The sequence below is a fragment of the Anticarsia gemmatalis genome, chromosome 25 (genome assembly GCF_050436995.1).
Source record: "Anticarsia gemmatalis isolate Benzon Research Colony breed Stoneville strain chromosome 25, ilAntGemm2 primary, whole genome shotgun sequence".
Classification (NCBI taxonomy): domain Eukaryota; kingdom Metazoa; phylum Arthropoda; class Insecta; order Lepidoptera; family Erebidae; genus Anticarsia; species Anticarsia gemmatalis.
In genome coordinates, this window is record NC_134769.1 from 893760 (window position 1) to 909192 (window position 15433).

General features: G+C 34.6%; 3 protein-coding genes across 3 annotated transcripts in view; 1 reads left to right on the top strand and 2 right to left on the bottom strand.

Annotated features, from left to right (window-relative positions):
• Positions 1-1027: 1027 nt before the first annotated feature.
• On the bottom strand, positions 1028-1879 carry LOC142983847 (STING ER exit protein). The gene has a single exon (XM_076130989.1). It carries the CDS (start codon positions 1688-1690, stop codon positions 1043-1045), a length of 648 nt encoding a protein of 215 aa, XP_075987104.1. The 5' UTR covers positions 1691-1879; the 3' UTR covers positions 1028-1042.
• Positions 1880-2280: 401 nt separating this feature from the next.
• Positions 2281-8828, top strand: LOC142983977 (mitochondrial import receptor subunit TOM40 homolog 1-like). The gene is made up of 8 exons (XM_076131239.1): positions 2281-2515; positions 3666-3733; positions 3975-4166; positions 4571-4702; positions 4807-4918; positions 5212-5288; positions 5514-5610; positions 6312-8828. Exons 1-8 carry the CDS (start codon positions 2386-2388, stop codon positions 6449-6451), a joined length of 948 nt encoding a protein of 315 aa, XP_075987354.1. The 5' UTR covers positions 2281-2385; the 3' UTR covers positions 6452-8828.
• A 303-nt stretch (positions 8829-9131) lies between these two features.
• Positions 9132-15433, bottom strand: part of UbcE2H (ubiquitin conjugating enzyme E2H) — a 30738-nt gene continuing 24436 nt past the window's right edge. Inside the window, exon 5 of the mRNA XM_076131240.1 lies at positions 9132-14396. Coding sequence (XP_075987355.1) covers positions 14215-14396 — 182 coding nt within the window. The 3' untranslated portion in view covers positions 9132-14214. The remainder of the gene's footprint in view (positions 14397-15433) is intronic.

Below are 15433 nucleotides of genomic sequence, written 5' to 3' on the forward strand. Positions count from 1 at the left end.
ATACAAACAAGAAAGTCCTAAACGTTTTCGTCACAAAAACATCAACTGCACACAGATTGCAAAGCAAGTCGTTTTACGAAATACCAACGACATTTCTTCTCTACTTTAAACCACAAATAACAAATATTTGCATTTCCTCAACAGCGTTTCGCCGCAAAATCGTTTCTACACGAAACTACTTTTGGTTTTTCGTTGAATCATTAAGAACGTGTAAAAAGGATGGCTGCAGTACATTGCCACATATATTTTAAAGTAAATACTTGTAAACAATGCAGTGCAGTAAGACTTAAGAACCTCTCTCTACCCGTGTTGTTTTGGTGCAAATAATAAAGCTTACAACGAAATCTGCAGTCTTGCTTTATATTAAATTGTGTTTAATTTACATATAACTAACTAGCATCTGTTAAATTACAATGCACAAGTCTTAGTAATGTTTTTAAAACTAAAATAATTGCGAAATTGAGTCATTCCTATATGCTGACGCCATCTGTTGACGAATAATGGTAACGCTAATGGAAAGCTTCGCGTATTTTTCCGCATCTTGCTGTATTGCGAGCATGCTTGCCTATAGTGTTTAAACATAATAAAATTGTACTAGATTTTATTTAGTTATTCCTAATAAAAACAAATCAACTCCCACACTAAAAATTATTCTTGTCTCAGTATTTTTCATACTAGCAAAGAAGATTTACATTAGCGATCAACACTCATTTTCGTTTTTCATGTGATGAAACCTACGATTCGTAAGTGTACTTATAAAAGTGTAGCTAAATCATGTCATATTTAACTAGTTTGTTTAAGTACGGAAAATAATTCATTTATGTATATAAAAAAAGAGGTTTTCAAACTATTGAGCGGTTTTTACACCACTATAGGTAATACTTCTAACTCTGTGTTAACTAGAATCTTCTTTCAACTTTAATTGAATTGAGCCACAATCCTCATCCTTTAAGAAATCACAGTCATACTACTAAGCATTTCAATATATTGCATAAGACTTCATGGATAAGGTAACTAAAACAAAAAGTTTATACAAAATTATTTATTTATCAATCAAAGTGCCCCTAACTCTCTTCTCGGTTGTCTGTGCAGGTGTCTCTGCTTGTCTCTTATTCATTCCTTTCCTCTCCAACTGTTTTTCAATAATCCTAGCATTATTTGCATAACTGTCCGCAACTTCTCTCGCTTCAATTTCGTCTTCTTCTTCGTCAATAGTAGAAACAGTGACCGAACTGAACTTGCCCATGTTTTTAGTATGTTTCGTCACCATAATCTTCTTTGGCTGTGTCAAAGCAACCTGTTTGTAAATGTCTGTGACCCCTCCTTCACCTGCAGACTGAACTAATGCTCCTCGCATTATAAACACTATGTTATTCTCTTGATCATGCTTGTAATATATCGGAATGGCGCATTTTTTGCATTTTAACCTGTATTGTCGTTCGATACCTTTTTCTCTTTTTAAATACACTGTCTCATCAGGGTCAGAAGTGATTTTGTGTGCATGTTTCGAACCGTCGATGACTCGTGCTCCGTCGGTTGGTCGTAATGGTAAACGGTCGATGGTACAGTCCAGGATAAGTGACATTTGGCCGCAGATGCAGTAGTAGATGTGTAAAGGCTTCGTTTCATTGTATTCTTCTTGATCTTTCGTGTCTGAACAGACTATACTTCGGGATACAACTTTGGGCATTTTGTACGGTGATTAAACTCTTGTCACTTATGGAATTGGTGTGCTTTAAATTTCTTAAAGTTGTATTATGTAGCGTTACCTTTTCACTTAATTACTCACTTCTGAAATAACTATTCTCGTAAATAAAGATAAATGTTTTGTAAATTGCATCGAAGTGACAATTCTTATGTCAAAATTGGCCTCGAGTACGTGATACCAGATTAAAAATTTCGTTTATTATTCAGAATCTAAAACTATGTTTTTAATCATATGGAAGTGTGGTGAAAGACAATTAAATCCTGAAAAGGAATTTCAATATCTATTAGAGGCATACATTCTACTCTTTAGATTTTCCTTGAACTAGAATCACTAATTTAATACATAGACAATGTCAGTTGATATTCTTGCTAACATTATTAAAATGATGCGTAAAGATTAGCACTTTTACATTTTATTCTTGATCTCCGAGAAATTATAAGTAGTTAAAATTGTGTCTTACTTTATACAATAATAGCTGCACTGCACATCAAATGTACAAATTTTCCTTTTTTAATAGAAAATGTCCATCTATGGTCAACTGGGTCGTTATGTTGGTGCAATCTGCTGTCAACTTCACGCTGCTGCGATTGTCTTTTATTCCACAGAATTGTGTTTCATTGCACATGTTCATCGATTTCTGTTGAATTTAGAGAAAGTATTACAAATAGAACAGTAAAATGGGTGCTATAGCGAGCAGATACCGTGTTTACAACTCGGGACTCACAAGCACCGACATAAAGAACTTAGAGAGTGAAGAGAAACGTGAAAACCCCGGAACATTGGATGAGATTCATAAAAAGACCAAAGGTATTTGTTGCACGCGATTTAACTGTATTAGCGATTATCTGAAGTGATTACAATCATGATTAGATGAGTAAAAACGTATTGTGGTCACGCATTCATTCAGAAAACGGCGGCAAATATAATTTTATGCCGACCAAAAAGTTTGGTTATATTGTGATGTAATAAGCGTTATAATGCGGGAATATTATGCATGTCCTTGTTAAAAAACCTTCGGCAATGTGTGTCACGCGTTAAAACGAACGTTAATGTATAATATTCATACATTTTGGTATATATTTTTGGTGTTGCAAGTTCTTGAGTGGTGTACCATTTAGTCAGAGAGTATTACATGTATTTGTATAGTGATAAGAATGTTATCAGGCCCATTTAGCGTTCAACCGCCCTGATTTAAACCTACAGTATAGTATAACGTGACTATGAATTGGCACAAACAAAACAAAAATACGAAACGACTAGTGTAGTGTGCTATGTAGTGGCTATAGCCGCTGCACTGCTTAGTGGCTATGAAAGCAGTAATCAGCTTATTTCATATTAATATGAGATTCCTATTGTTATAGATTAGAAATACAGAATATTGACTATCAAATGGTTGCCAATCTGAGATACACAATAGCCAGTAAGGTTAAGGTTTTTGGTGATAACTCTATCACCATTAGTTCTATTATAATATTAGATACCTTCCAACCTTATTTGTACTTATAACAATAATATATTCAGTATTCAGTCAACTGCAAGTATTTACATAAACAACAATAGTGGCAATAAGAATCTTTAATGCAATTAAAATAACAGTAGCTCATTAATAAACTTAGTCAAAGTCATTACAGTATTGAAAACCTAATGCTAAAACCTTTATGATCAAGATTGATTATGACAGTTAAGGCTTGTAATAGTTACCTTTATGCAAATAATAATTTTTGTAGGCTTTATTTGTATTATAAACACAACAGAGAACAGTACAATTGGCTCATAAATGCCAATGTGGTGATGATATTATTTATTTATTTTATTTTTAGGCAGGGTGATGATATACATGTAGTTAATGTGAGTTTTTCTGATTGCACTTTGCTCCTAAATCAATCTTCATAAAATTTAAAGCATAATCCAACATATTTAACTATACTTGAAATTACATTGAATTTTACTTTTTCAGATGTGATGCCAGTCAACTTTGAAGGTGGCAAGCTGATGGTGAACAGGGGTCTCTCTAATCACTTCCAGGTATGACTTTTCTAATATATTTTGAGAAAACCAACACTGCAAGATACTGGTTTGGGACATACATGGTTTCAACTTTACTAAATGAAAAAAACATACAAAATGTACTAATATATTTTGCACAGATAACAATATATGAAGAGCATGCTCACTATTTATTTGTTTTGGAAGATTTGTGGTTGAAGGCAAGAAAACTTTATATATGGATTACAAGAAGTTAAAATTGTCTTGTTATAAATTCCAGATGTCCCACACACTGACCATGAGTTCAGCTCAGAACGGGTACAAGCTGGGAGCTACATACATCGGCACCAAGCAGATCTCCCCGTCAGAGGCGTTCCCCGTCATCCTGGGTGATGTGGACCCCTCTGGCAATATCAACTTCAGTCTCATCCATCAGCTCACACCGGAGATCAGGCTGAAGGGAGCTGCACAGGTAATGATCCCATACTTTTACTATGCACATTTTGTAATGATCACTCCATGTTAATAAGATATTTTATGTAGAGATTATATTTACTATAGTCGAGCATTATTTTACATAGTTTTTTTTCATGGTCTCTTTTTTCTGTTGTGGTTGACACTGAGATTTATTGGTTATGTGTGAATGTCGTATGTTACTTTTAGTAATGTAATGTACTGTAAACAAGCAATTTGATTTTAGATGTTCAGTCCAAACTATGTGTTCCATTATATTAAATTTAGTATTGAACATTTACTATGCTCTGTTGTTTGCCATTGTATTTAAATAATTATCTATTGTTACCCATGCTACTATCTATATCCTATCATATACACAGAGCACATAGCCACGGAGTCTGATATTCATACCTGTTTTAGGTGCAAGAATGCAAGCTGACAGCCACGCAGGGCACGATGGAGTACAAGGGCTCGGACTACACGCTCGCGATGGCCGTCGGCAAACCTGACTTCAGCGAGAAGTCCGCCGTCTTTGTTGGACACTATTTACAGGTAATGTTAAAGTTCGATTAAATGGCAATACAAATACTACAGTAGCTAGCACTTAATTGTAAATGACTCATGATAAAGAATTACGTGTTCTGTTTTATTTTCAGTCAGTGACAAAGCGGTTGGCTCTTGGCACGGAGTTGGTGTACCAGTCCGGCGCGAGGGTCATGGGAGGAGAGATTGCCATCACCTCCGCCGCCGCCAGATATACCATGGACGGTAATATACAGCACTATGTATACACGGCCTAGTATAGAGCTTAAAGAGTAGTTTTATTCCTTCTGTTCAGATTTTGTAGAAACTTCTTTTCATATCTCCCTGTTGGACGCAACTGAACTTTCAGTGGCCTGAAGCACGTTGGTTTACGACAGTCTTTACATTACTGAATCTTTATCAACCACTTATTCGGAAAGGTTTGTAGAGCCTTACAATGCAGCCTAAATCCTATCCCCAATTTAGAAGCAGTGAGGTAGTAATGGACTTTTATGACTTGAATTATTTGTACATTTCAGACTCTGAGGTGTCAGCGACGCTGAGCTCTGCCAACTTCCACCTGTGTTACTTCAAACAGTGCAGTGAACAGCTCCAGGTACATTATTACAATTCTCATTTTCATACTAATCATAACTGCAAAAGTCTGTCTATAATGGCGGAACTGCTTTAACAATATTAATGTTTTCTTTGAATGAAGATCCAAATTATAAAACAAATTTTGAATAATGGCTCTAATTGTATGGCAGAAATGCAATGAGAAAAATAAATTTTGTCAATTTTTTTTCTGTTCTTACTATAATGAATACAATTTATTGTTCAGGTCGTCGCAGAAATGGACACATCATTCAGAGGGATGGAGTCTGTCGGCACTGTGGGATACCAAGTCAACATACCCAAAGCAGATCTAGTCTTTAGAGGTAAGTAAATAGAAAGGGTATTCCTTTTTTTAACTTCAGCTTATAGACCATTTATGTGCTGTTGTGCTCACCAATCGGTAAAGGAGTTGGTTAAGCAACCTCTGGCGCGGCCTCGTGGCTGCTTAGTGGTATTTAAGCTGAACATCCTCATGCTTTGGTGTGAATGCCAAAAGTCGGTTCCAGTTGATTGATTTAACAGTCGTTATTCTATGTCAAGGTCCTTGGTAAAAATATTAAAATATGTTGTTATCTATAGACTAATCTTATCTCAAACCTATATAAACTAAAACGTCGTATGACAATATTATCCATATAAATGATATCGTGTTAAGATTTTTTTAAAACAAATGGATATCAAAGATTTTAAACTGATGATGCATTACTATTTTTACCCACTGGGCTATTGCGGGTATAATGTGTTACCCACTAAACTTGTATACTATAAACAAACTACACACACTTGCAAGCTTGAATGAAAATGGCTGCGATAGTCAAATATAGGCAAACACAAAAGACGCTAGATCGCCGTAAATAGAGCAACAAAGAGAACTATTGCGATTTGATCGCACCATATAGATCAGCCGATCTAATGCTTTCTGTTAGCTTCCTACTACGGCAAATCTATTTCTTTGGCGACACCCTTATCATCTACGAAAACATTGTTATTTTGTACATAACTTACTGAATGTATTATTCCACAGGCATGGTAGACTCAAATTGGAACATCGGAGCAGTCTTGGAAAAGAAACTGCAGCCTCTTCCATTCACATTTGCACTATCAGGCATGGCTAACCAGGCTAAACAACAGTTTAAGTTTGGATGCGGCCTCATCATCGGTTAAAGAGCCTACGGGTAGCGGACTGTGTGTGATGTGCTCAAGCTAGTGCGTGTTTCAAGTGACTGTTATATGTGAATGTGTGACAAAGACTTGTGGATTCAGTGCAGTTTACAACAAAAACGGTTTTATAGATACTAGATGACCTTACCATCAGTTGTTAGGCTACTATAGTTTAGTTGTTCATGAAAATATCTGCAACTTTTCTGTAGCCTGATATTGATAGTAGATTATTGAAACCAGTTATCTCGTAACACTTTTTGAAAGCTACATTCGATGTCCCAAGACCTAAGTGTGTAATTGGTCTTAATATTGGATATCAAATGTGCTTTCAATACATAAAACTTTTAATATGGTGTGGTTATTGTCTTATTCTGTATATGGTTAATGTTATTTCAATATGTATGAAATTCTCAAATAAGCAGTGTCTGTATTAAAAATACAAGGCTTCCTTTCTACACTGATAACGGGCGCTTACGTCGGTCGTATATAAAACAGAACCATGTATCGCGCACGTCGTAGCTGTGCAGAGTTGCATAAAGCATTACATTTATGTTAACGTTTTATCGACGTAAGCCTAGGAAGAAATCAAGCCTTAATGTCAAGTGGTGACTAACGCGGCCACATGCATGGGTGTATACGCAACGATCAAGCTTTGCGGGAGAGAGCAACTCTTTCAAAAGTGTATTGTGAAACTGGTGTGGTTCATACTCCCTCAAACGTAATTGATGCACTGTTGTGGTTTTTCCATTACAATCTTATATAACAATAATAATATGTGTCTTAAGATATGTGTGTCTTGTTTATTTGCTGCTTCTGTTGCTTTATTTGAGAATATCCATTTATGTATCGAATTTCCTAACTTAAACAGCTTTGTGTAATATTTTGACATTACTGTTATCAAGATGATAATTTAATTCATTCAAGATCTTGGCATTTAATTAAATCTTGATAACAAGCATTTTCTACCGGATAGTTGCTTATAACATAACAGTGTATTTACATATTTAAAACGACAAAGTTTGATATTCGACCCGCTAGCTTGAATATATCATAATGTAATTTTAATTTTAGTCGAAATATTGACTTTGTTGGTGTTAGGGCGTCTAGTTTTTGGATTTCCATACAAACATACATTTTATTTTTCCACTGTTCTAATATTTGACATTGATAATATCGGACAAATATGTCTGTCTGTCCATCCACCTATTTTGAAAAAAGCTTTAAGTCATTGGTGTATGAAAGTCCAAAATGTAGAACAAAATAAAATAGATGATTCCTAAATAAATTAATGAATATCACATTGTGTGAATGTATTGTATCTATCCCGGACACCTGTTGTATTCTATTAATATTGATTTTTTGTACGTTTTACGTATATTTTTTTGTTATTATAAACGCTATACTGTTTTTGTCTGATGCACCAGAAACGCATTTATGACATCGCTCACTCTGAGATGTTAAACTACACTGTTAGTTTATTTATGAAAGTGTTTTAAACAAGATATCAGAACACGGGTCCCAAGGGCATAAAGCCAGAAAATATCCCAAATTATTATTTTATAATCAATTTAACACATTACTGTCCCATGAAGAGCAAGAGTCTCCTCCCAGAATAAGAGAAAGAAGGACTTATAGTCCAAACTGGCCTAATGCTGATTATGAGACTATCTCCCCAAAACTGCAGTAAAAAAGAACTCTCAAGCATTTTCAAATACTAAAATAAATATTTCAGAGTGAGTAAGCTTCTGCTTAACCCCATACCATAACCGTCAGTCAATATATACCATGTCCCCTCTTAACAATGGGGTGATAAGCACAAGCTGATGTGTCGACAAATCGCTGCCATCGCTACGGCGTTCACCGGACAAGTATTTGCGACAAATATCTTAATGATTGAGTTTTTTTTACTATTTTATGTTTATTTTCTATCTTTTACAAAGACTTGGGTTATATTATTGTAGAATATTGGCCCTCTCAGTCAAAATAAGTCCAGTTTAATACAAAAAATTTGACTGCCCCAAATTTTGCCATTGATGTATAGTTATTATAGGAGCACTGAAATTCTAGCTGAAAGTGATTTCTAAACGTGGTTACGAGTTTCAGTGTAATGGCTACCCATCCAATTCCATACCTCGCTTAACTTAACCGTATATTATTTAAATTTTTTTGCATCTATAGCTATAATAATGTAATCTAAGCTTAAAGCAACTGACCAAATAGCATCTTTAGTATTTGATCTGAGTGTGTAACGATGCTTAGTTGTCGCAAGTGCGTGTCCGGCCTTAATGTATGAGTGTAGATAGATTATGGCGTACTGTACAATGTACATAGAGCCTGTTGTTAAAATGTTTATTTTTAATAGAGTTATGTTAATAAATCATTTGGCTGTTTTATTTATGAATATTTAATGAGCGGACCAAGCAATACACATCACCTGAAAGTACTGCCTGCGACTACTTAACTTCTCGGTGTAACTAACGTAAAGGACGTTTGTTTAAGTGCCGTTGAGGATCGAACCCACTACATATAGTACAGTGAATGGCGAAATAACCATTACAAGCTTTTAAATTCTTAGGACCAGCTACTGATCATAAACGGCGTTAGTACGGCTGACAACCACGCCATAGACCAAACCACTCAAAATTGCACAACACAACACAGAGGGATCAATAAAAGTCAGATATAGTTTAAAAATAACGTAAGTTTATTACATGTAATGAAATAAAAATATAATATTATAAACTTTTATTCTGTTACATGTATAAATGATTCCGTGTCACGGGCAGGTGGCCCATATTTTGGTAATATATTCAACTTCGATTATAATTATATCCATATACCGAACAATCGTGACGTGACCTCCGCCATATTGTCAAAACGTTAAAAAAATTAAAAAATCAATCAGTTAAAAAGTCATCACGTCACCATTGTTTATGACGAACGTTTTTAAATGTGCAACATGTATCTGTCAAATTTTGGCGCCAATTATTTTTCTCAACCAATGTTTGAATGTGATTTGTGATGGTACTTGATCATTTAAAAACGTCCGTTACCTCTTCATAAGTATTATAAGCTACACATCGACACCACAGCGACTTTATATCTAACTGTATGATTCATACCGATACAAGCTGGGTGGACTAATTCAAATCCAGAAAAAAAATCCTGTCAACCCAACTTCTCGTGAAATAAAACTAAAAAAATTTAACTTGTTATTTACTTATTACCAAAAATATAATATATTATTATGGCTGAGTTTTCAAAGATACGATAAATGTCTATCATTAATAATTAAATCTTCGTGTTTTAACTCTATAATATTATAGCCTAAGACTTATGAATAAGACGATTGCAACACTTACAGTTCGCAATATGTCAAATAGTAGAGATCTGTATTCTGATTTTATTTTTTGAAATGTTCTTTTTGTTTAAACGAGCGAATAATTCGGTGATATGTATGCTAAAAGTAAATTCATTGCGAGAAGAAAACAAATACATTTTCCAACTGGCAATGTTAACCATGTCAATGAAATAAAATTCATTTTAAATGACTTGCAAATCATTTATATTAAGTAAATATAAGGTTTATTTGTTGACTGATCGCCAATAGAATAATCTAGAGTAATTCGGTAAATATGAAGCAAAAAGAACATCACAAAATATGCTAAAACACCAACACTTGGCAGGATCTGCTCTTGTCATTGATTTAAAAAGGAACATGAGAGAGTTATTTGAAAATATATTAAAATTCCAGGAGATAAAATGTTAGTAGCTTTTAATTTTAAATTAATTGTAGCATAATAAAGTGTATGTTTTAGTAGTACTATTTTTAAATTCTACTAGTAGTCCACTGAAAAGTCAGATTAGGGTTGCGTTTTTCAGACTGTCCAATTATATTCTTTATGTGGGAGGGGGGGATGCGTCACCAGTAGGTTACGTGCCCTGGTGCCGACCCCTTTTTTCCAAGATGGCGGGTGGGACAAGGGTGGCACCCCACAAACTACATCCCCTGAAAAACGCAAGCTAAGGTCTAAAATATGTAACATTTCAATGGACTATAGATTCATTTTCAAATAACTCACTCAATATCCTAGTGTACAAACAAAATGCTATTTATTTGGTGAAAGCGTACACTGCCCGTCTAAACAAACAGCTTTTAAACACCGCCTATTTCATCGTCTATGTCACTATATTATTGCTCTATAACCACACTATTCGCCATCACTATGAAACGTCAAATAATGCCCACATCAAAGTTGAATTACAAGGACCAAAGATTGATATATTATACAAAATGTTGGCAACATTAGCTTCCAAAATTACAAATAAAATCAAAACCAAATTATAAAAGAAAAATACCCGGCGGTGTTCAAAGCGTAAAAATAATGATTGTGCTAAGAAAAATAATAGCAACAAATAAATCTAAAAGCGACAAACAGCATTTAGACTAAGTACAGTTTTTTTCATTTTAATTATTTATATTTCTCAACCTCATCGACGAATTGACATTACACCTTTTATATAAAAAATTTCACTCACAATAAAAAACGAAGGGAAGAAATGAAAATCACAGTTTTGTTTACGAATAACGCGCCAATTTTTTTCGTGGGTAACATTGGCCTGAGCATAGACAATCTATGTTAGTGTTGCCATCAATGAAAGATGATGAATTGGGGTTGATCGGCGGCGTGAGGGGGGTGGAAGGGAATTATAACTAGGGAGGTACTTTAAGATAAAACATGCATTGACATAAAGTAACATTAGACAGAACAAGTATTATATAGATACAGCTGCTCAAAATGTTCAGTTATAATTATTTTTTGTACATAAACAATAATTATTGCATTTAGAAAATGTAACTACTTTTATTAATAAAATTATTGGCTATTCAGCTTGTTGTATATTAATAACATCACCAAATAGCCTGAATAAAGTTTAATATAGTATATCTATCTGTACATTTCAGATGAGATATAAATATTACATAATTATATTTTAAACCATGAATCTATCAAACAAAAAATCCATACATTTTGACCACAAAATACACAGAAAATTTTAATTTGACAGACAGTAAAATTATTATAAAATTAAAACTTTTCATCAAGCAATCCAAGGTAAAGTTCCTGTTCATTTCTGATTTTAAACAGAGAAATCTCTTTTTAACCTTAATATTGAGATACATTTCAGTATTCGACAATAACTGTTAACCACATTCGCATAAGCCAATACCGAGAACTAGACAATTGATAGGAACATTACGTTAATTAGTTTAAAAATTGTCAAATTGATAAAAACAACTATTGTCTAAGTATAGAACCGCCAGCCGAACAACCCAAGGGAATCGTCATATAGAGGGAGAATACACAATGACACTCATATCAAATACAACTACAGTACTTTGTGAATTCACCTATTACTGACATACTAATATTTAAATACCGGCCAAGTGCAAGCCGGAATCGCGGACGAAGGGTTCTGTACCAAAAAAAAATCGAAAAAGCCACGTTTATTGTATGGAGCCCCCATTAACATTGTTTTTAATTCATAGTATTTGTTGCTATAGGTCCTACGGAAAAACATAATTTGTGAAAATTTCAGCTTCCTAGGTATTACGGTTTATGAGATGCAGCCTGGTGACAGACTTGAGAGCTGTCCATCTGTCACCAGAGCTTAGGTTTCGTTTTTACCCCTCAGGGCTGCTACCTAGTGCCGGCGGCCATGACGCTTAGGAAACCGGCGGGCTACGCGACTTGCCGGCGTCATTTGAGTGATTGATTCGAACATTTGACTGCTCTGCGCGGCATGTGCCAGCGGCCTTGCCGCCGGGTTGTGTGTAGCAGCCATTAGGTATGGGACCCAAAAAAAACGTCGATTCCTGTTGTTGTCTATTAAAATACCAGTCCTTAAATGAGTTGCTAAGCGCAAAACTCAAGAACGGCTCAATTGTTTTTGTAAAATTGTCTAGAGAAGACGGGAAAAATGAAAAAAATCGTGCGCGGGGCTGCGCAGGTCAGCTATAACAATATAAATATTACTTCATAGATTATTATAGAATTTAATTATTAAAAAAATATCAGTATTATATGCCAGTAATAGGTAAATTTTTCACAACGTACTATAAAATCATAATGTTTGTTTGTTTGTTTTTACACCACTACCATACGACAAACAAACAAAAATCATAATAATAAAAAAAACATTAAATACCTATGAGATATAATGATGACTTTAGTCCGACGTTCGGGCTCATTAAGTTGGATTTAAACTATGGGACAGATAGTCTATTTACAAAATGCTATCTCGCTCACTCACACTATGTGTGTTGCCAGTTGATCAAGAAAAAAAAATCAAGTTTGTCTATGATATTTCGAAGTTTTATCAATATAGCTTTTAAAACGTTAGTATCTAATTAAATGTTCATTATTATTAAAAATGCCTTGATTTGTTATATTAGAAATGTTATATTTAAGTTTAAAAATGCTGAATACGACCTATTGTTAGTTTATTTTTGGCCGAAACGTCAAGCAAACCAAGTTTAAAACGCATAATGGTTAATCCCATTTTATTATACACAAAAGTGTCGAAATAAGACAGTGTAAAATCGATGAATAGTTAAATATACGAATATGTAGAAGTCAGAATGTAAAAATAAGTAAAATTTTTAAATATTTTGTATAGCATTTCTAATATAACAAATCTCTGCCTACCACATAGCCTACGAAGATAGTACTGACCGAAACATATACATTAAACTATGTACAGATTATACGAGTATTATATCAGACAAATATTTGATTTATACAAATATTTGAACCTAAAGCTTGTTTTATAGGAGACAAATTCGACAAAGAGAAAAATATTTTTAAAGATGAAAGATACAGGATTTGTAATTAAAAATACAAGCTCTGCACTAAGAAATACTCAGTCCTTATGAGCACAAGTTGAATGATATTGAATTAAAATAGAGCAATAAGAACAATGATTTTATTTCATTGTTGTTGAGTTATTTCTATGAATAAAGATCGAAAAAGAGAAATTAAGTATTTGTCAAGCATTTTGTCCGGTCAGTAACAATCTTATATTAGACGCAACTAGGGCAAATCTAGACCATAAAAAGGGATACTATATAACCCTATAAACTTCATAACAGCGTTAAATTGCGAGAAAATACCATAATCCTAGGCTCTTCACCTAAACTTCCCAACATCGAACCCTAGTTACGTCTACCCACCCATCCTTTTCCATGCCTACCCACCTACTGTTTACCGTATTTTGTGAACACTTTTTTTTCTTTCTAACATATTGCTGCTAATCTTAAGCTTAAAGACACATCGAAGACAAGCCATAGACAATCCTAATAAACCATTAAAACTTTCCGACACACCAACGACTAAATTTAACCACATTTACTTTTTTATTACCATCATGCATATTTTTTTTTTCATTAATATATATTTAAAGCGTTATATGTCCGCCGCCTTGAAAATATGAGCAGTATTATTTTTTATTTCTAAATTGGCAATGTTTCTGGTCCATTGAAAGAAGATATTAATTTTTTAAACTGTCAGGGGCGGGCGAACGTCTGTACAGATACAGATAACTGGCTGTTGTTGTTTAGATCTGTGGTCTAATTGACTATAATTATTGCTGCAAATAAGACTTACCTTGTTGGCAACACTGAAACTAAAACTAGACCACAGACTAAAGATTTAGACACACAGGGCAGTGTTGAGTGAGCAAGGGTGTATGCTTGGTAACTTATGTTATAACTCCATGTCCTGGGCTTCGTCATCGCTGAACTCGCTCATAGAGCTCTCAGTATCGCTATTGTTGGCGTTGCCGTTGGAGGGCTTGGAGCCCGAGGAGGCGGGGGTCGCGCCCCCCATGCCCGTGATGGCGTCCTTTTCTAAAAGAGCTTCCTCCGTTGCGAATCTTCGGACGTAATCTGGAAAACAAGTGCAAGTTGAGTTTATTTATGAATTACTAGCTGACCCGCGCAACTTCGCTTGCGTCACATAAGAGATTCATAATTTTCCCCGTTTTTGTAACATTTTTCACTGGTGCTCTGCTCCTACTGGTTGTAGCGTGATGATATATAGCCTATAGCCTTCCTCGATAAATGGGCTATCTAACACTGAAAGAATTTTTCAAATCGGACCAGTAGTTTCCGAGATTAGCGCGTTCAAACAAACAAACAAACAAACTCTTCAGCTTTATAATATTAGTATAGATGAATGTTCTAGGTGAGGTCAAGAGAAACTAAAAGATTTGCATATATGTACGTATATTTTAGTTTATTAGTTTTACCGTCTTCAATCTTTCGTTGGCGTAAAAATTTCTTCATTTATCTTAAATATAATCTATACTTGGTTACACCTAAACCGATTTTAATTCCTTGTAAAGAGCGGTAGTCCACAAAAGGTTGAAAATAGTAGCAAAACTACATTATGGATGGGGGGTTCCGGAGCTGATGGTGGCCTAAGAATCCAGATCAACAAACCATTTTTTTTATTGTGTCTTGTAGTCTAGATATAGAGGGCCCCCTTTTTCATCATCATGATCAATATTATTGTATCAACCACAATGTAAATCTTTTGGCGATTGAAAGAGTGGCCGTTAGTTCCTTGCTAGCTCTTTTCATAAGGCTCTACCCAGAGCTAGTGGTAGATTCATTCATGGTACCGACTATCATAAGTGTCAATATTTGACTTAAAGGAATAAATGATTTAATTTTGATTTCTTGCACCAGGGCCCCATCATTCTCTCTGGTTGAAAACCTATGGTATAGTCTAATATTAATATATTTTGAATGTCTGAAATAGCATCTATAAATACACGTATCAGCTGTTCTCGTAGTAGTACTGTGAATCGCACTCATTGAGCAGCCAATACGCTGTGGGCGCGTCGCCAAATGTTGTGTGCACTTATCATAGTAGAGAATCGTATATGAATGCCTGTTCATAGTTAAAATTCATGGGCATG

Excerpts from the sequence above, each read along its gene's own strand:
- LOC142983847 (XM_076130989.1), bottom strand. The coding sequence starts at position 1,690 with ATGCCCAAAGTTGTATCCCGAAGTATAGTCTGTTCAGACACGAAAGAT.
- LOC142983977 (XM_076131239.1), top strand. The coding sequence starts at position 2,386 with ATGGGTGCTATAGCGAGCAGATACCGTGTTTACAACTCGGGACTCACA. Across the intron at positions 3,734-3,974 it reads GTCTCTCTAATCACTTCCAG|ATGTCCCACACACTGACCAT; the intron begins GTATGACTTTTC and ends TATAAATTCCAG. Across the intron at positions 4,703-4,806 it reads TTGTTGGACACTATTTACAG|TCAGTGACAAAGCGGTTGGC; the intron begins GTAATGTTAAAG and ends TTTTATTTTCAG.